The sequence below is a fragment of the Hemiscyllium ocellatum genome, chromosome 7 (assembly GCF_020745735.1).
Source record: "Hemiscyllium ocellatum isolate sHemOce1 chromosome 7, sHemOce1.pat.X.cur, whole genome shotgun sequence".
Lineage (NCBI taxonomy): Eukaryota > Metazoa > Chordata > Chondrichthyes > Orectolobiformes > Hemiscylliidae > Hemiscyllium > Hemiscyllium ocellatum.
In genome coordinates this window covers 67128140-67142823 of record NC_083407.1, presented here as the reverse complement: position 1 = coordinate 67142823, position 14684 = coordinate 67128140, and the positions used below count along the sequence as shown (strand labels likewise).

The 14684-nt window shown below is 44.1% G+C and overlaps 1 protein-coding gene across 2 annotated transcripts in view; it reads left to right on the top strand.

Annotated features, from left to right (window-relative positions):
- Window positions 1–14684, top strand: part of chn1 (chimerin 1) — a 157038-nt gene that overhangs the window by 97272 nt on the left and 45082 nt on the right. For both annotated transcript variants that reach the window (XM_060827931.1, XM_060827932.1), the window contains one exon: window positions 82–166. In XM_060827931.1, coding sequence (XP_060683914.1) covers window positions 82–166 — 85 coding nt within the window. The remainder of the gene's footprint in view (window positions 1–81; window positions 167–14684) is intronic.

Below are 14684 nucleotides of genomic sequence, written 5' to 3'. Positions count from 1 at the left end.
CTTGAATAATTGGTGGTGTTAAATATTCATTAAAGCTCTTAATTTTGTTGCATGATCTCTAATGTGGCTGATACACTACAGGTTCATACATTCCGAGGGCCTCACTGGTGTGAGTACTGCGCCAATTTTATGTGGGGTCTGATTGCTCAAGGCGTGAAATGTGCAGGTACTTTGCTGTTCAAAATATATCTCCACATTTTTTGTGCTCTTTTAATTTTAAGATAATTATATGGGACCTTTATTCAATGATTTGTTTTTGAATCAAATATTTTCATTTTTTTACTCTAGATATATTTTTAATGTTCCTAACTTGATCATAACTGAAGATATTATAGCGAAGTTAGTTATCAAAGCTCAAACCAATTTCTTGAAATAACTTTCTTTTATTCTGAAATACAAACATTAATATGGAATACAATGTGCACATGGTAATTTCTAATTCATAGATATTATGCTTTAACATAGATAGAAATTGTTTTATTTGCTAGAAACAAAATGTTCAAATGTTACATTTATAATGCTCCCATTGACAACTAACCTTCCGTATACAATAGTCTGGGAGGGCACTCCAACTTAACAGTGTAATCTAAAGTGGACATAAAGTAAGCCATTTATCTTGATTGACATCTTACAAAGTTCAGGCCTTTGCACAACATGAGTGATATTTACTGCAAGAATAGAGCAATATCAGCAACATGCCGCAGCATCTTTCATTTAAAGCCATGACTAGACTGACAGCACCATTGTACCTCTGCAGAAGCAAATACCCACATTTGAAATAATTGTTCATTACATAAGATATCAGAAGCAAAGAAGATGTTGGTAGGTGCATATACAAGAACCATGAATTGTGATTTAATTTTTCTCCTTGGGTTTTTGTATTTGTAATTCCCAAAATACCTTTCCATATACACAGTTACCTGGATTCCTGCATTATTTATTATGTATCTGTTTGGAAGATTCCAAAATACAAACATACAACCTCATTAAACAGAGGTTTAACTGCAAACAATTCATTTTGTTACAGCATTGGAAGTCTGTCTGATAGAGATGTTCAAAATTGGGAAAGATTTTACTCTGCAAGGAAAACTATTTCCTGCTTAACAATCAATTTGTAAGAAAGGGGTGTAACTTGAAATAATTCATTGAGATTAAATGGCATTATCATCACTGAATCCCCCACTCTGAACATTCTGAAGGTAATCATTAGCCAAAAACTGAATTAGATTAGACATTTAAATACTGTGGCTACAAGAGCAGGTTAGAGACTAGGAATTCTGTGCCAAGTAACTCAAATCCTAATTCGGCAAAGCCTGTCCATTGTTTAGACTGCAAGTCATTGTATGATGGAATAATTTCCATTTGTCTGGGTGCGTTCAGCTCCAATGCAAGAAGCCCAGAGCCATACGGGACAAAGTATCTTTCCCCATAAATGTTCATATCTTCCATCAATGTCACTCAGTGGCAGCAGTATATACCATCTGCAGTTGAATTGCGGCAGCTCTCCTTGGCTACTTCAACACCACATTCTAAAGCTGCAACCTCTATCAGCTTTAGGACAAGAGATGGAGATACATGATCATACCATCCTGTCCAAGCCGCACACTGTCCTGACATGGAACTGTATTGACATTCCTTCACTGTCACTCGATTAATATCCTGGAACTCCTATCCTAACAGCAGTGTGGGTGTTCCTACCCATCATGAACTGTACTGGTTCAAGAAGACAACTCACCATCACCTTTAATATTAAAGTTTAACACTACCTCTTGCTTTCATATTCTATACATTTTAAAAACAAAGTTGTATTTGCCTTTTAATGATTTTACTTGAATTGTTGTACCTTCACGCTATGATGTTTTTATTGTTCTATTTAAAATCTAACCATTTAAGGCATACCTCCTTAACATTATTCTTCTTTTAAAATGTAGTACTTCATATTTCTCCACATTGAAAAATTTGTTACCCAACTGCTTTTCCACGAGTCTCTACGTTTTTCACCATCTTTATCACAATTTTATATATATGAATTTGAGTTCGTATCAGTGGGCCATTTTGCCTATCGAAACTCCTCTACACTTTAAAAATATCTACTTCAACAAATAATGGAACAGGGCTGGCCTGGATTGTCTATCATTTCAACTTGTTCCAGTCCACTGAATGATTTTCTTCTAGCTTGATTCTATTTTCTTGTCCGTCTGTTAGTTGCTTCCATTTGAGATTATTCTGACTTTTCCATTGGTCCACAGTTTACATTTTTCTGGCCCTAGCTGCCTCCTCTTAACAGGATTTGCAATCTTGCTTCATGTCTGTCCACTATCAGGTTGGTTTGAAAGCTTTCTGCTTCTTCCTTAAAGACGTGAATGGTCCATCCTCCATCACCGAGGCAAGTCTTGTTTGCACTTTGAAAAATGATTCCTTAAATTCATTTCACCTTCCCCAACTCATAGAACATTACAGCGCAGTACAGGCCCTTTGGCTCTCGATGTTGCGCCGACCTGTCATACCAATCTGAAGCCCATTTAACCTACATTATTCCATGTACATCCATATGCTTGTCCAATGATGACTTAAGTGTATTTAAAGTTGGCAAATCTACTACCATTGCAGCCAAAGCATTCCATACCCTTACTACTCTCTGAGTAAAGAAACTACCTCTGACCATCTGTCCTATATCTATCACCCCTCAATTTAAAGCTATGCTCCCTCGTGCTTGCCGTCACCATTCTTGGAAAAAGGCTCTCCCTGTCCACCCTATCTAACCTTCTGATTATCTCATATGTCCCTATTAAGTCATCTCTCAACCTTCTTCTCTCTAACGAAAACAGCCTCAAGTCCCTCAGCCTTTCCTCGTAAGACCTTCACTCCATACCAGACAACATCCTAGTAAATCTCCTCTGCATCCTTTCCAAAGCTTCCACATCCTTCTTATAATGCGGCATCCAGAACTGTACACAATAATCCAAGTGCGGCTGCTCCAGAGTTTTGTACAGCTGTAGCATAACCTCATTGTTCCGGAACTCGATCCCTCTATTAATAAAAGCTAAAACACTGATGCCTTCTTAACAACCCTGTCAACTTGGATGGCAACTTTCAAGGATCTGTGTACCTGGACACCGAGATCTCTCTGCTCATCTACACTACCAAGAATCTTAACATTAGCCCAGTACTTTGCATTCCGGTTACTCCGTCCAAAGTGAATCACCTCACACTTGTCCGCATTAAACTCTATTTGCCACCTCTCAGCCCAGCTCTGCGGCTTATCTATGTCTCTCTGTAACCTACAACATCCTTCGTCACTATCCACAACTCCACCGACTTTAGTGTTGTCTGCAGAAGATGAAACTATCAGGTCGTTTATAAAAATGACGAACAGCAGTGGACCCAACACCAACCCTTGCGGTACACCATTGGGAACTGGACTCCAGGATGAACATTTCCCATCAACCACCACCCTCTGTCTTCTTTCAGCAAGCCAATTACTGATCCAAACTGCTATATCTCCCACAATCCCATTCCTCTGCATTTTGTGCAATAGCCTACTGTGGGGAACCTTATCGAATGCTTTGCCGAAATCCCAACACTTTACCAACAACTGAAGTAAGGCTCACTGGTCTATAATTTCCAGGATTGTCTTTACTCCCCTTCTTGAACAGGGGAACCACATTTGCTATCCTCCAGTCTTCTGGCACTATTCCTGTAACAATGACGATTTAAAGATCAATGCCAAAGACTCGGCAATCTCCTCCCTGGCTTCCCAGAGGACCCTAGGATAAATCCCATCCGGCCCAGGGGACTTGTCTGTTTACACACTCTGCATGATTTCTAATACCTCTTCCTTGTGAACCTCAATCCCACCTAGTCTAGTAGCCTGTATCTCAGTAATCTCCTCGACAACATTGTCGTTTTCTAGAGTGAATACTGTTGAAAAATAATCATTTAGTACTTCCCGTATCTCCTCTGACTCCACACACAACTTCCCACTACTATCCTTGATTGGCCCTAATCTTACTCTTGTCATTCTTTTATTCCTTAAATACCTATAGAAAGCCTTAGGGTTTACCATGATCCCATCTGCCAACAACTTCTCATATCTCTTCCTCGCTCTTCTGAGCTCTCTCTTTAGGTCTTTCCTGGCTATCTTGTAACCCTCAAGCGCCCTAACTGAGCCTTCACATCTCATCCTAACATAAGTTTTCTTCTTCCTCTTGACCAGAGATTCCACTTCCTTCGTAAATCACGGCTCCCGCGCTCTACAGCTTCCTCCCTGCCTGACAGGTACTTACTTATCTAGGACACACAGGAGTTTTTCCTTGAATAAGCTCCACATTTCTAATGTGCCTATCCCCTGCAGTTTCCTTCCCCATCCTATGCTTCCTAAATCTTGCCTAATCACGTCGTAATTGCCTTTCCCCCAGCTGTAACTCTTGTCCAGTAGTGTACACCTATTCCTTTCTTTCACTAAAGTAAACATAACAGAATTATGATCGCTATCACCAAAGTGCTCAGCTACTTCCAAGTCCAACACCTGGCTGATCTCATTACCCAGTACCAAGTCTAATGTGGCTTCGCCCCTTGTTGGCCTGTCTACATACTGTGTCAGGAATCCCTCCTGCTCACACTGGACAAAAACTGACCCATCTATAGTACTCGTACTATAGTGTTCCCAGTCAATATTTGGAAAGTTGAAGTCCCCAATGACAACTACCCTGTCTCTCTCACTCCTGTTGAGAATCATCTTTGCTATCCTTTCCTCTACACCTCTGGAACTATTTGGAGACTTATAGAAAACTCCCAACAGGGTGACCTCTCCTTTCCTGTTTCTAACTTCAGCCCATACTATCTCAGTTGACAAGTCCCCAAACATCCTTTCTGCAACTGTAATACTGTCCTTGACCAACAATGCCACACCTCCCCCTCTTTTACCATCTTCTCTGTTCTTACTGAGACATCTAAATCCTGGAACCTGCAACAACCATTCTTGTCCCTGCTCTAACCATGTCTCCAAAATGGCCACAACATCGAAGTCCCAGGTTCCAACCCATGCTGCAAGTTCACCCACCTTATTCCGGATGCTCCTGGCGTTGAAGTAGACACACTTCAAACCAACTTCTTGCTTGCCGGTGCCATCTTGCATCCCTGAAACTTGATTTCGGATCTTGCTACTCTCAACCTTTTCTATCCTTGAACTACAATTTTGGATCCCTGCTGGATTAGTTTAAACCCACCCCAAATAGCCTTAGCGAATTCCCCCCCCCCCAGGATATTGGTACCCCTCTGGTTCAGATGAAGACCATCCTGCTTGTAGAGGTCCTACCTACCCCAGAAAGACCCCCAATTATCCAAGAATCCAAAACCCTCCTTCCTACACCATCCCTGTAGCCACGTGTTCAACTCCTCTGTCTCCCTATTCCTTGCCTCACTAGCACATGGCACAGGCAACAAACCAGAGACAACAACTCTATTCGTCCTAGCTCTAAGCTTTCATCCTAGCTCTCTGAATTTCTGCCTCAAATCCCCATCTCTCTTCCTACCTATGTCGTTGGTGCCTATGTGGACCACGGCTTGTGGCTGCTCCCCCTCCCCCTTAAGGATCCCAAAAACACGATCAGAGACATCACAAACCCTGGCACTTGGGAGGCAACACACCAACTGTGAGTCTCTCTCGTAACCACAGAACCTCATATCTGTCCTCCTAACTATGGAGTCCCTAATGACTACTGCTCTGCTCCTTTTCCCCTTTCCTTTCTGAGCAGCAGGGACAGACTCTGTGCCAGAGTCCTGTACCCCACTGCTTTCCCCTGGTAAGTTGTCGTCCCCAACAATATCCAAAACAGTATACTTATTGTTGAGGGGAATGGTCACAGGGGATCCCTGCACTGCCTGCCGGTTCCCTTTCCATCCCCTGACTGTAACCCATTTGCCTTTTTCTTGTACCTTAGGAGTGACTACCTCCCTGTCACTCCTCTCAATAATCCCCTCTGCCTCCCGAAAGATCTGAAGTTCATCCAGCTCCAGCTCCAGTTCCCTAACGCGGCTTTCAGTGAGCTGGAGTTGGGTGCATTTCCTGCAGATGTAGTCAGCAGGGACACTAGTGGTGACCCTTACCTCCCACATTCTGCAGGAGGAACATACAACTGCCCTAACCTCCATTCCCACTATTCTAAATTCCCAAAGAGACTGTTGAAAAAATAAGGAATAAAAAAAAAACTCATTACCTTACCAATCAGGCGCACAGGTCCTGTTTTTTGTTAGAGGAGGAGGATGGATGGGAGACACTACCCGAGTAGTGTTTTAGGTAACGCAACCACACAATTATATGACTTCCCAGAAATCCTTCACTCCTCCCTAGCACCTCTCGGCAAATAGATCCGATTGCCGAGGTAAGTCCCTTTTAATGCGGGAAAACTCACCCTTCCCGGTAGCCCTCGCTTCACCATTCCTTCCCTCCTCACTGCTCTGGCAAAATGGAGGCTCTACTCCCGAGGTAAGTCCCTTTTAATGCAGGAAAACTCACCCTTCCTGGCAGCCCTCGCTTCACCACACCTCTCTTCGCCGCTCTGGCAAAATGGAGGCCCAACTCCCGAGGTAAGTCCTGAGACCGTAAGAAATAAAGAAGGCTGTTCGGCCCTTCAAACTTGCTCCCCCATTCAGTAGAATCGTGGCTGATCTGACACTCCTCACGTCTCCTTTCCTGTTCTTTCCCCATGACACTTTACTGAGCAAGAATATATCTATCTCAGCCTTAAATATACACAAGGACATTACTCCAATAACTCTCTGCTGGAGACAAAAAGACTGCAGATACTGGAATCCAAAGTAGACAAACAGGAGATTGGGAGAACACAGCAAGCCAGGCAGCATTAGGAGGCGGAGAAGTCAACAGTTTGGGTGTAACCGTTTTTCAGGACTGGGGATGGGTGTAAGGGAAGATACAGATAAAGGAGGTGGGGGTGGTGCAGGGAGGCAAGGAAGGGATAGGTGGAGACAGATAGAGATTATGACCTGATTGGTCAATGGGAGGAATGAATCTAGTAGGTGGCAGGGAGGAATGGAAGGGAGGGGGAGGGTCTAGGAAGGGAATCGGGTGATGGGAAGGGAGGTTATTTGAAATTGCACAACGCTGCCCAAGCAGAAGATGCGATGTTGTTCTTTCAATTTGCGGTTTGAATCATTGTGGCAATGGAGGAGGCCAAAGATGGTCATGTCGGAAAGGGAGTGGGAAGAGGAATTAAAATGGGCAGTGATTGGGAGGTACAGTTAGCTTCTACGGGCCTGGCTGAGATGCTCTGTGAAGCGTTCCCTTAGCTTACGTTTGGTCTCCCAAATGTAGACCAGATAGAGTAAACTAGGTTGGAGGACAGGCAGGTGAACCTTTGTCTCACCTGGAAGGACTGTTTCGTGCTCTGGATGGAGGTGAGGGGGGTGGTGTGCCGGCAGGTTTTGCATCTTTTCTGGTTGAAGGGGAAGGTCCCTGGGGCTTTGGGGAGTTGGTAGGGAGAGTGGTGCAAACTAAGGATTGGCGCAGAGAACAGTCCTTGCAGAAGGTGAAACAATGGCTACAGATGCTGGAAACCCGAGTCGAGATTAGAGTGGTGCTGGAAAAGCACAGCAGTTCAAGCAGCATCCAAGGAACAGTAAAATCGACGTTTCAGGCAAATGCCCTTCATCAGGAATATAGTCCTTGTAGAAGGCAGAGAGGGGTGGAGAGAGGAAGATGTCCTTGAGGGTGGGGTCTAGTTGGAGTCGGCAGAAGTGTTTAAGGATGGTGCGTTGGATGCGGAGACGGGTGGGGTCAAAGAACAAGAACAAAGAAAATTTACAGCCCTTAGGCCTTTCAAGCCTGAGCCAATCCAAATGTGCTATCTAAACCTATCGGTCAATTCCTAAGCATCTGTATCCCTCTGCTCCCCACCTACTCATGCATCTATCCAAACGCATCTTAAATTAATCTACCATGCCTGCCTCTACCACCTCTGCTGGCAACGCGTTCCAGACACCCATCACCCTTTGTGTGTACTAGCCACGTGTATCCCCCTTAAACTTTCCATCTCTCACATTGGAAGCATGACCTCTCATTATGGAATCCTTCACCCTGGGAAAAAGCTTATCGCTATCTATCCTCTCTATACTCTTAATGATTTTGTAAACCTCAATCAGGTCCCCTTCAATCTCCATTTTTCTAATGAAAATAAACCTAACCTACTCAGCCTCTCTTCATAGCTAGCACCTTCCATAGCAGGCAACATCCTTGCAAACCTTCTCTGCACACTCTCCAAAGCATCCACATCCTTTTGGTAATGAACAGGCTGGGGCTGTTTTCCCTGGAGTGTCGGAGGCGGAGGGGTCACCTTATAGAGGTTTACAAAATTATGAGGGGCATGGATAGGGTAAATAGACAAAGTGTTTTCCCTGGGGTCGGGGAGTCCAGAACTAGAGGGTATAGGTTTAGGGTGAGAGGAGAAAGATATAAAAGAAACCTAAGGGGCAACCTTTTCACACAGAGGGTTGTATGTGTATGGAATGAGCTGCCAGAGGAAGTGGTGGAAGCTGATACCATTGCAACATTTAAGAGGCATTTGGATGGGTTTATTAATAGGAAAGGTTTGGAGGGATATGGGCCGGGTGCTGGCAGGTGGGACTAGATTGGGTTGGGATATCTGGTCAGCATGGATGGGTTGGACGGACGGGTCTGTTTCCATGCTGTACATCTCTATGACTCTGTGTGGCAACCAGAACTGTAAATGCGGCTGAACCAATGTCTTGTACTATTTTAACATGACTTGCCAGCTCTTATACTCAATACCCCGTCCAATGAAGGCAAGCATACTATATGCCTTCTTGACCACTCTATTCACCTGTGCAGCAACATTCAGGGTACAATGGACCTGCACTCCCAGATCTCTCTGTCCGTCAACTTTTCCCAAGGCTCTTCCGTTCATTGTATAATTCACTCTCGAATTCGTCTTGCCTAAATGCATCACCTCTCATTTGTCTGGATTTAAATCCATCTGCCACTTTTCTGCCCAATTCTCCAGTCTGTCTATATCCTCCTGTATTCTTTGACAATCCCTTATGCTTTCTGCTACTCCACCAATCTTCGTGTCATCTGCAAACTTGCTGATCATACCAACAGTGCCCGCTTCCAGATCATTTATGTATATTACAAACAACAATGGTCCCAACACTGACCCCTGTGGAACACCACTGGTCATCTTTCTCCATTTCAAGAAACTCCCTTCAACTACTACTCTCTGTCTCCTGTTGCTCAACCAGTTCTTTATTCACCTAGCTAGAACACCCTGCACACCATGTGACTTCACTTTCTCCATTAATCTACCATGGGGAACCTTATCAAACGCCTTACTAAAGTCCATGTATATGACATCAGCAGCCCTTCCTTCATCTATCAACTTGGTCACTTCCTCGAAGAACTCCATTAAGTTGGTAAGGCACGATCTCCCCTGCACAAAACATGTTGCCTATCACTGATAAGCCCAGTCTTTTCTAAATATAAATAGATCCTATCCCTCAGTACCATCTCCAGCAACTTTACCACCATCGACGTCAGGCTCAGTGGTCTGGAGTTACCCAGAATATCCCTACCACCCTCCTTGTACAGGGGGACAACATGAGCAACCGTCCAGTCCTCCGGCACCTCACCTGTATTTACGGATGCCGCAAAGACATCTGTCAGGGCCCCAGCTATTTCCTCTCTCGCCTCCCTCAGCAACCTGGGATAGATCCCATCTGGTCCTGGGGACTTGTCTGCCTTAATAACCTCCAGCCTACCCAACACATCTTCCCTACTTCTGCCAACGTAATCCAGACTAATCAAACTTCTATCTCTAATCTCAAGATTTATCATGTTCCTCTCCTCAATGAACACTGATTCAAAGTAATCATTCAGAATCTCACCCATTCTCTCAGCTTCGACACACAGCCTTCCTTCATTATCCTTTAGTGGACCAATCCTTTCTCTAGTTACCCGCTTGCTTCTTATATGAGAATAAAAGGCTTTGGGATTCTCCTTAATTCTGCTCGCTAAAGCTATTCATGAGCCCTTTTAGCCCGCTTGATTCCTCGTTTAAGACTTGTCCTACTCTTCAGGTATTCCTCCAGGGCTCATTCTCTTCTTAGCTGCCTAGACCTTAGTGTACACTTCCCTTTTCCTCTTGGCTAGTCGTACAATTTCTCCTGTTGTTCACGGTTCACAAATCTTGCTCTTCCTGTCCTTTGCCTTTAACGGGACATGCCGATCCTGCACTATCTTTAACCTATGAAAGCCTCCCACATATCAAACGCGGACTTCCCTTCAAATAGCTGTGTCCAGTCCACATTTCCAAGCTCCTGCCTAATTTTGATATAATTGGCCTTGGCCCAGTTTAGTACTCTTCCCTTTGGACCACTCTCATCTTTACCTATGAGTATTCTAAAACTTACAGAATTGTGGTCACTGTTCCCAAAGAAATTCCCCACCATAACTTCTACCACCTGTCCTGGCTCTTTCCCCAGTACCAGGTCCAATATGGCCCCTTCCCTTGTCGGACTATTGACATACTGCTCTAGAAAACTCTCCTGGAAGCTTCTTTCAAATTCTACCCCAATATCCTAGTCAATGTTTGGAAAATTAAAATCTCCCATCACCACTACCCTGTTGCCTCTACATCTTTCCATAAACTGTTTACCTATTTGTTCTTTTACCTGACGTTCACTGTTGGGAGGCCTGAAATACAGCCCCAGCAATGTAACTGCACCCTTCTTTTTTCTCAGCTCCACCCCTAATGCCTCACTACCCAAGACATCCATAGCATCCTCCTTTAGCACAGCCGTGATATCATCCCTGACCAGCAATGCAACTCCACCGCCCCCCACCCCCCTCCATTCCCCCTTTTACTTCTCTCCCTGTCCTGTCTGAAGCGTCTATATCCTGGAACATTTAGTTGCCGATCATCATGCCCTTCCTTCAACCACGTCTCTGTGATTGCAATAACGTCATACTCTCAGACACCAATCCAAGCCCTAAGTTCATCTGCCTTACACATTATATGCCTTGCATTAAAGTAGATGCATTTCAGGCCACTAATTCTTTTGCGCTCATCTGCTCTCTGCCTGTTCTTCCCTTTATTAATGCTATCTTCGTGATTCTTACAGTCTCCAGTCTCCACCTCACTGCCTACTTGTTTTCTCTTGTGGTTCCCAGTCCCCTGTCACGTTAGTTTAAAACCTCCCCAATAGCAATAGCAAAAACTCCCCCAAGGACATTGGTTCCGGTCTGGTTCAATTATAGACCGTCCGTTTTGTAATAGTCCCAATTTCCCTAAAACCAGTCCCAATGTCCAACAAATCTGAACCCCTCCCTCCTACACCATCTCTTAAGCCACGTATTCATCCTCCCTATTTTTTCATTTCTACGCTGGCTAGCACATGGCACTGGTAGTAATCCCGAGATCACCACCTTTGAGGTTCTCCTCTTTAACTTCTTTCCTAGCTCCCTGAATTCTTCTTTCAGGATCTCATCTAGTTTTCTACTTATATCATTGGTGCCTATATGCAGCAAGATAACTGGCTGTTCAGTCTCCCCTTTTAGAATGCTCTGCAGCCGATCGGTGACATCCCTGACCTGAGCACCTGGGAGGCAACATACCATCCGGGAGTCCCGTTTTTGGCCACAGAACCGCCTATCTACTCCCCTTACAATAGAATCCCCTATGACTATGGCCCTCTTTTTCCCGCTCTTCTGAACAGCATTGCCCATCACGGTGCCATGATCTTGACAACTGCTGCCCTCTCCTGGTGACCCATCTCCTCCAACAGTATCCAAAACGGTATACCTGTTTTGGAGGGAGATGACAGCAGGGGACACCTGCACTGCCTTCCTACATTTTTTCTGTCTTTTGGTCACCCATTCGCTGTCTCCCTCAGCAATTCTAACCTGCGTTGTGACCAGTTCACTGAACATGCTATCCATAACCTCCTCAGCATCGCGGATGCTCCACCGTGTGACCATCTGCAGCTCCAGAGCCGTCATGTGATCAACTAGAGCTGCAGCTGGACACACTTCTTGCAAGTGTAAGAGTCAGGAACGTTTCTAAGCTCCCACATCAAGCAAGAAGCGTATGCCACAGGTCTGAGGTCCCCTGCCATTGTAAGCTTAACTTTTTATGAACTAACTAAAATCAAACAATGTACTTAAATATATGAAAATGAACAATAAGAAAGAAATAAAGGCCTTACCTTACAGAGTCTTTTCCTTCTGGTTAGAGGAAGGGGGAGCGGGAGGGAGCTACTACATGTGTATTATCTCAGATTTAGCATCTGCCCAAATATAAATTAAGCCCTTACCTTCCCGGCAGCCCTCGCTTCCCCTCACCTTCTCTTCTTGCTGCCCTGTCAAAATGGAGGCCCAACTCCTGAGATAAGTCCCTTTTTAAGCGGGAAAACTTAACCGTCCCAGCAGCCCTCGCTTCACCTTACCTTCTCTCCTCGCCACTCTGTCAAAATGGAGGTTATCAGTGAGGACAAGGGGGACTCTGTCTTTATTGCAGTTAGAAGGAGGAGGTTGAGAGCAGTGTAATGGGGAATGGAGGTGGTGTGCAGTGGAGGGCTGTCTGGATGACAGAGGAGGGGAAACATATTGTTCAAAATAGGTGGGACATCTGGGATGCTTGGTACAGAATGTCTCCTCATCCAATGCGGCGGAAGTGGAGGAATTGGGAGAATGGATGAAGTTCTTGCAGGATACTGGGTAGGCGAAGGAGGTTGTGAGAGTCTGGGTTTATATAAATGTCCATCTGGAGACTGTTGCCAGAGATGAAAGTGGAGAAGTCAACAAATCTATGTAGCAAGGAGTTCCAAAATAACACAGTCTTCTGAAAGAAGAAATTCTTCCTCATCTTAGTCTTAAATTGGCACCTCTTAATTCTGAGGCTATGCCCTCTGGTACGAAACTCTCCCATGTGTAGAAACATTCTCTCAGCATTTACCCTGTCAAGCCCCTTCAGGATTCTATATGTTTCAATGAAATCACCTCTCATTCTTCTAAATTTCAATGAGTAATGTTTCAACCTGTTTAATCTTTATTAATAAAACGATCCCTCCATACTGAGATGATCTGAGTGAGCTTTCTCTGAACTGCCTCTAATGAAATAATATTTTTTTCTTAAATAAATGCACCAAAACTGTTCAGGTACTCCAGATATAGTCTCACTAGCCCATAGTACATTTGCAATAAGATTCTCTACTCTTAGACTCAAACTCCCTTGAAATAAGGGCAAACATTCTATAAGGTTTATTGGTTACCTACTACACATGTTTGTTAGCTTTCTGTGTTTAGTGCACAAATCCCCTCAAATTCCTTAATGATATAGCTTTCTGCAGTTTTCTCCATTTAAATAATATGCTGTTCTCTTGTTTTTCCTTCCAAAATGAATACCTCCGCAGTTTTCTACATTATACTCAATTTGCCACCATTTTTTTTACCACTTACTTAACCTACCAGTATCTGTCAGTAGATTATTTGTATCTCTCTCACAAACTGCCTTTCCACCTATTTTTCTGTCATCTACAATCTGGCTTTAGTACGTTCACTTACTGCCTCCAAGTCATTAACATGTATTGTAAACAGTTGTGCTGATCCCTGTAGAACCCCACTGGTTACACGTCACCAACCTGAAAGAGAACCTCTTATTCCTACTTTCCTATCTATTAGCCAGTTCTCTATCCTTGCCAATATACTACTACCTCCAAAATCATGGGCTCTTACATTATGACTTAACCTTCTGGATATTCAAATACAACCCATTTACTGGTTTCCCTCTATCCATTCTGGTTGATGCTTCCTCAAAAATCTCTAATAAATTAGCCATACATGATTTCCCTTTCAAAGATGCAGCAATAGGTAGACACACAGGTCAAGGTATGCTTGTCTCCTTATGGGCTATGTGGAATATTCCTTGTTCCAGTCCTACTTGGGCCCCACACACACAACTTTCTCCAAAAAAATCAATGATGTCATTCGTGCTGTTTCTGGTTCTCATCCAGCATTAGAAAAGTTCATCAAGTTTACATCCAATTTACATCCTTCCCTAACTTATACTTGCCCATCTCTGACTTTCCCTTCCTTAATTTCACTGTCTCCATTTATTTGGAAAAGCTGTCCACCAATATCCATTTCAAACCCACCAATTCCCACAAGTTGTACTGCTTCCTGCCAGGGCTCCACTCCATTTTCCCAGTTTCTTCATCTCCACCTCATCTATTCTCATGATGGGACCTTCGACTGAGTTGTTTGTGTCTGATATGTCTGCCATGTTCGCCAACCGGAGGTGTGCACCCCCCTCCACCACAGCCATAGTTGACAGGGACCTCAACCATATCCAAACCATCTCCCATATGCCTGCCTTATCTCTCATTCCCAGGATAATGAAGGGTTCCCCTTCTCCTAACTTTGACCCTAAAGGTCTCCATATTCAAAGAATTATCTTCCACCTTGTTCACCATTCCCAGTAGGATACCACAAACAAATGTACCTTCCCAACCCCTCCACTGTCAGCATCCTTCAGGCACTGTTCCCACTTTGACACCATGCTCCATTTTTCATCATTCCTAATGTTTCCACACTTTCATTTGGCCCTTCCCATGCTACCACTGTCCAAAGCCCCAAACACGCCATCCAGGTGAAG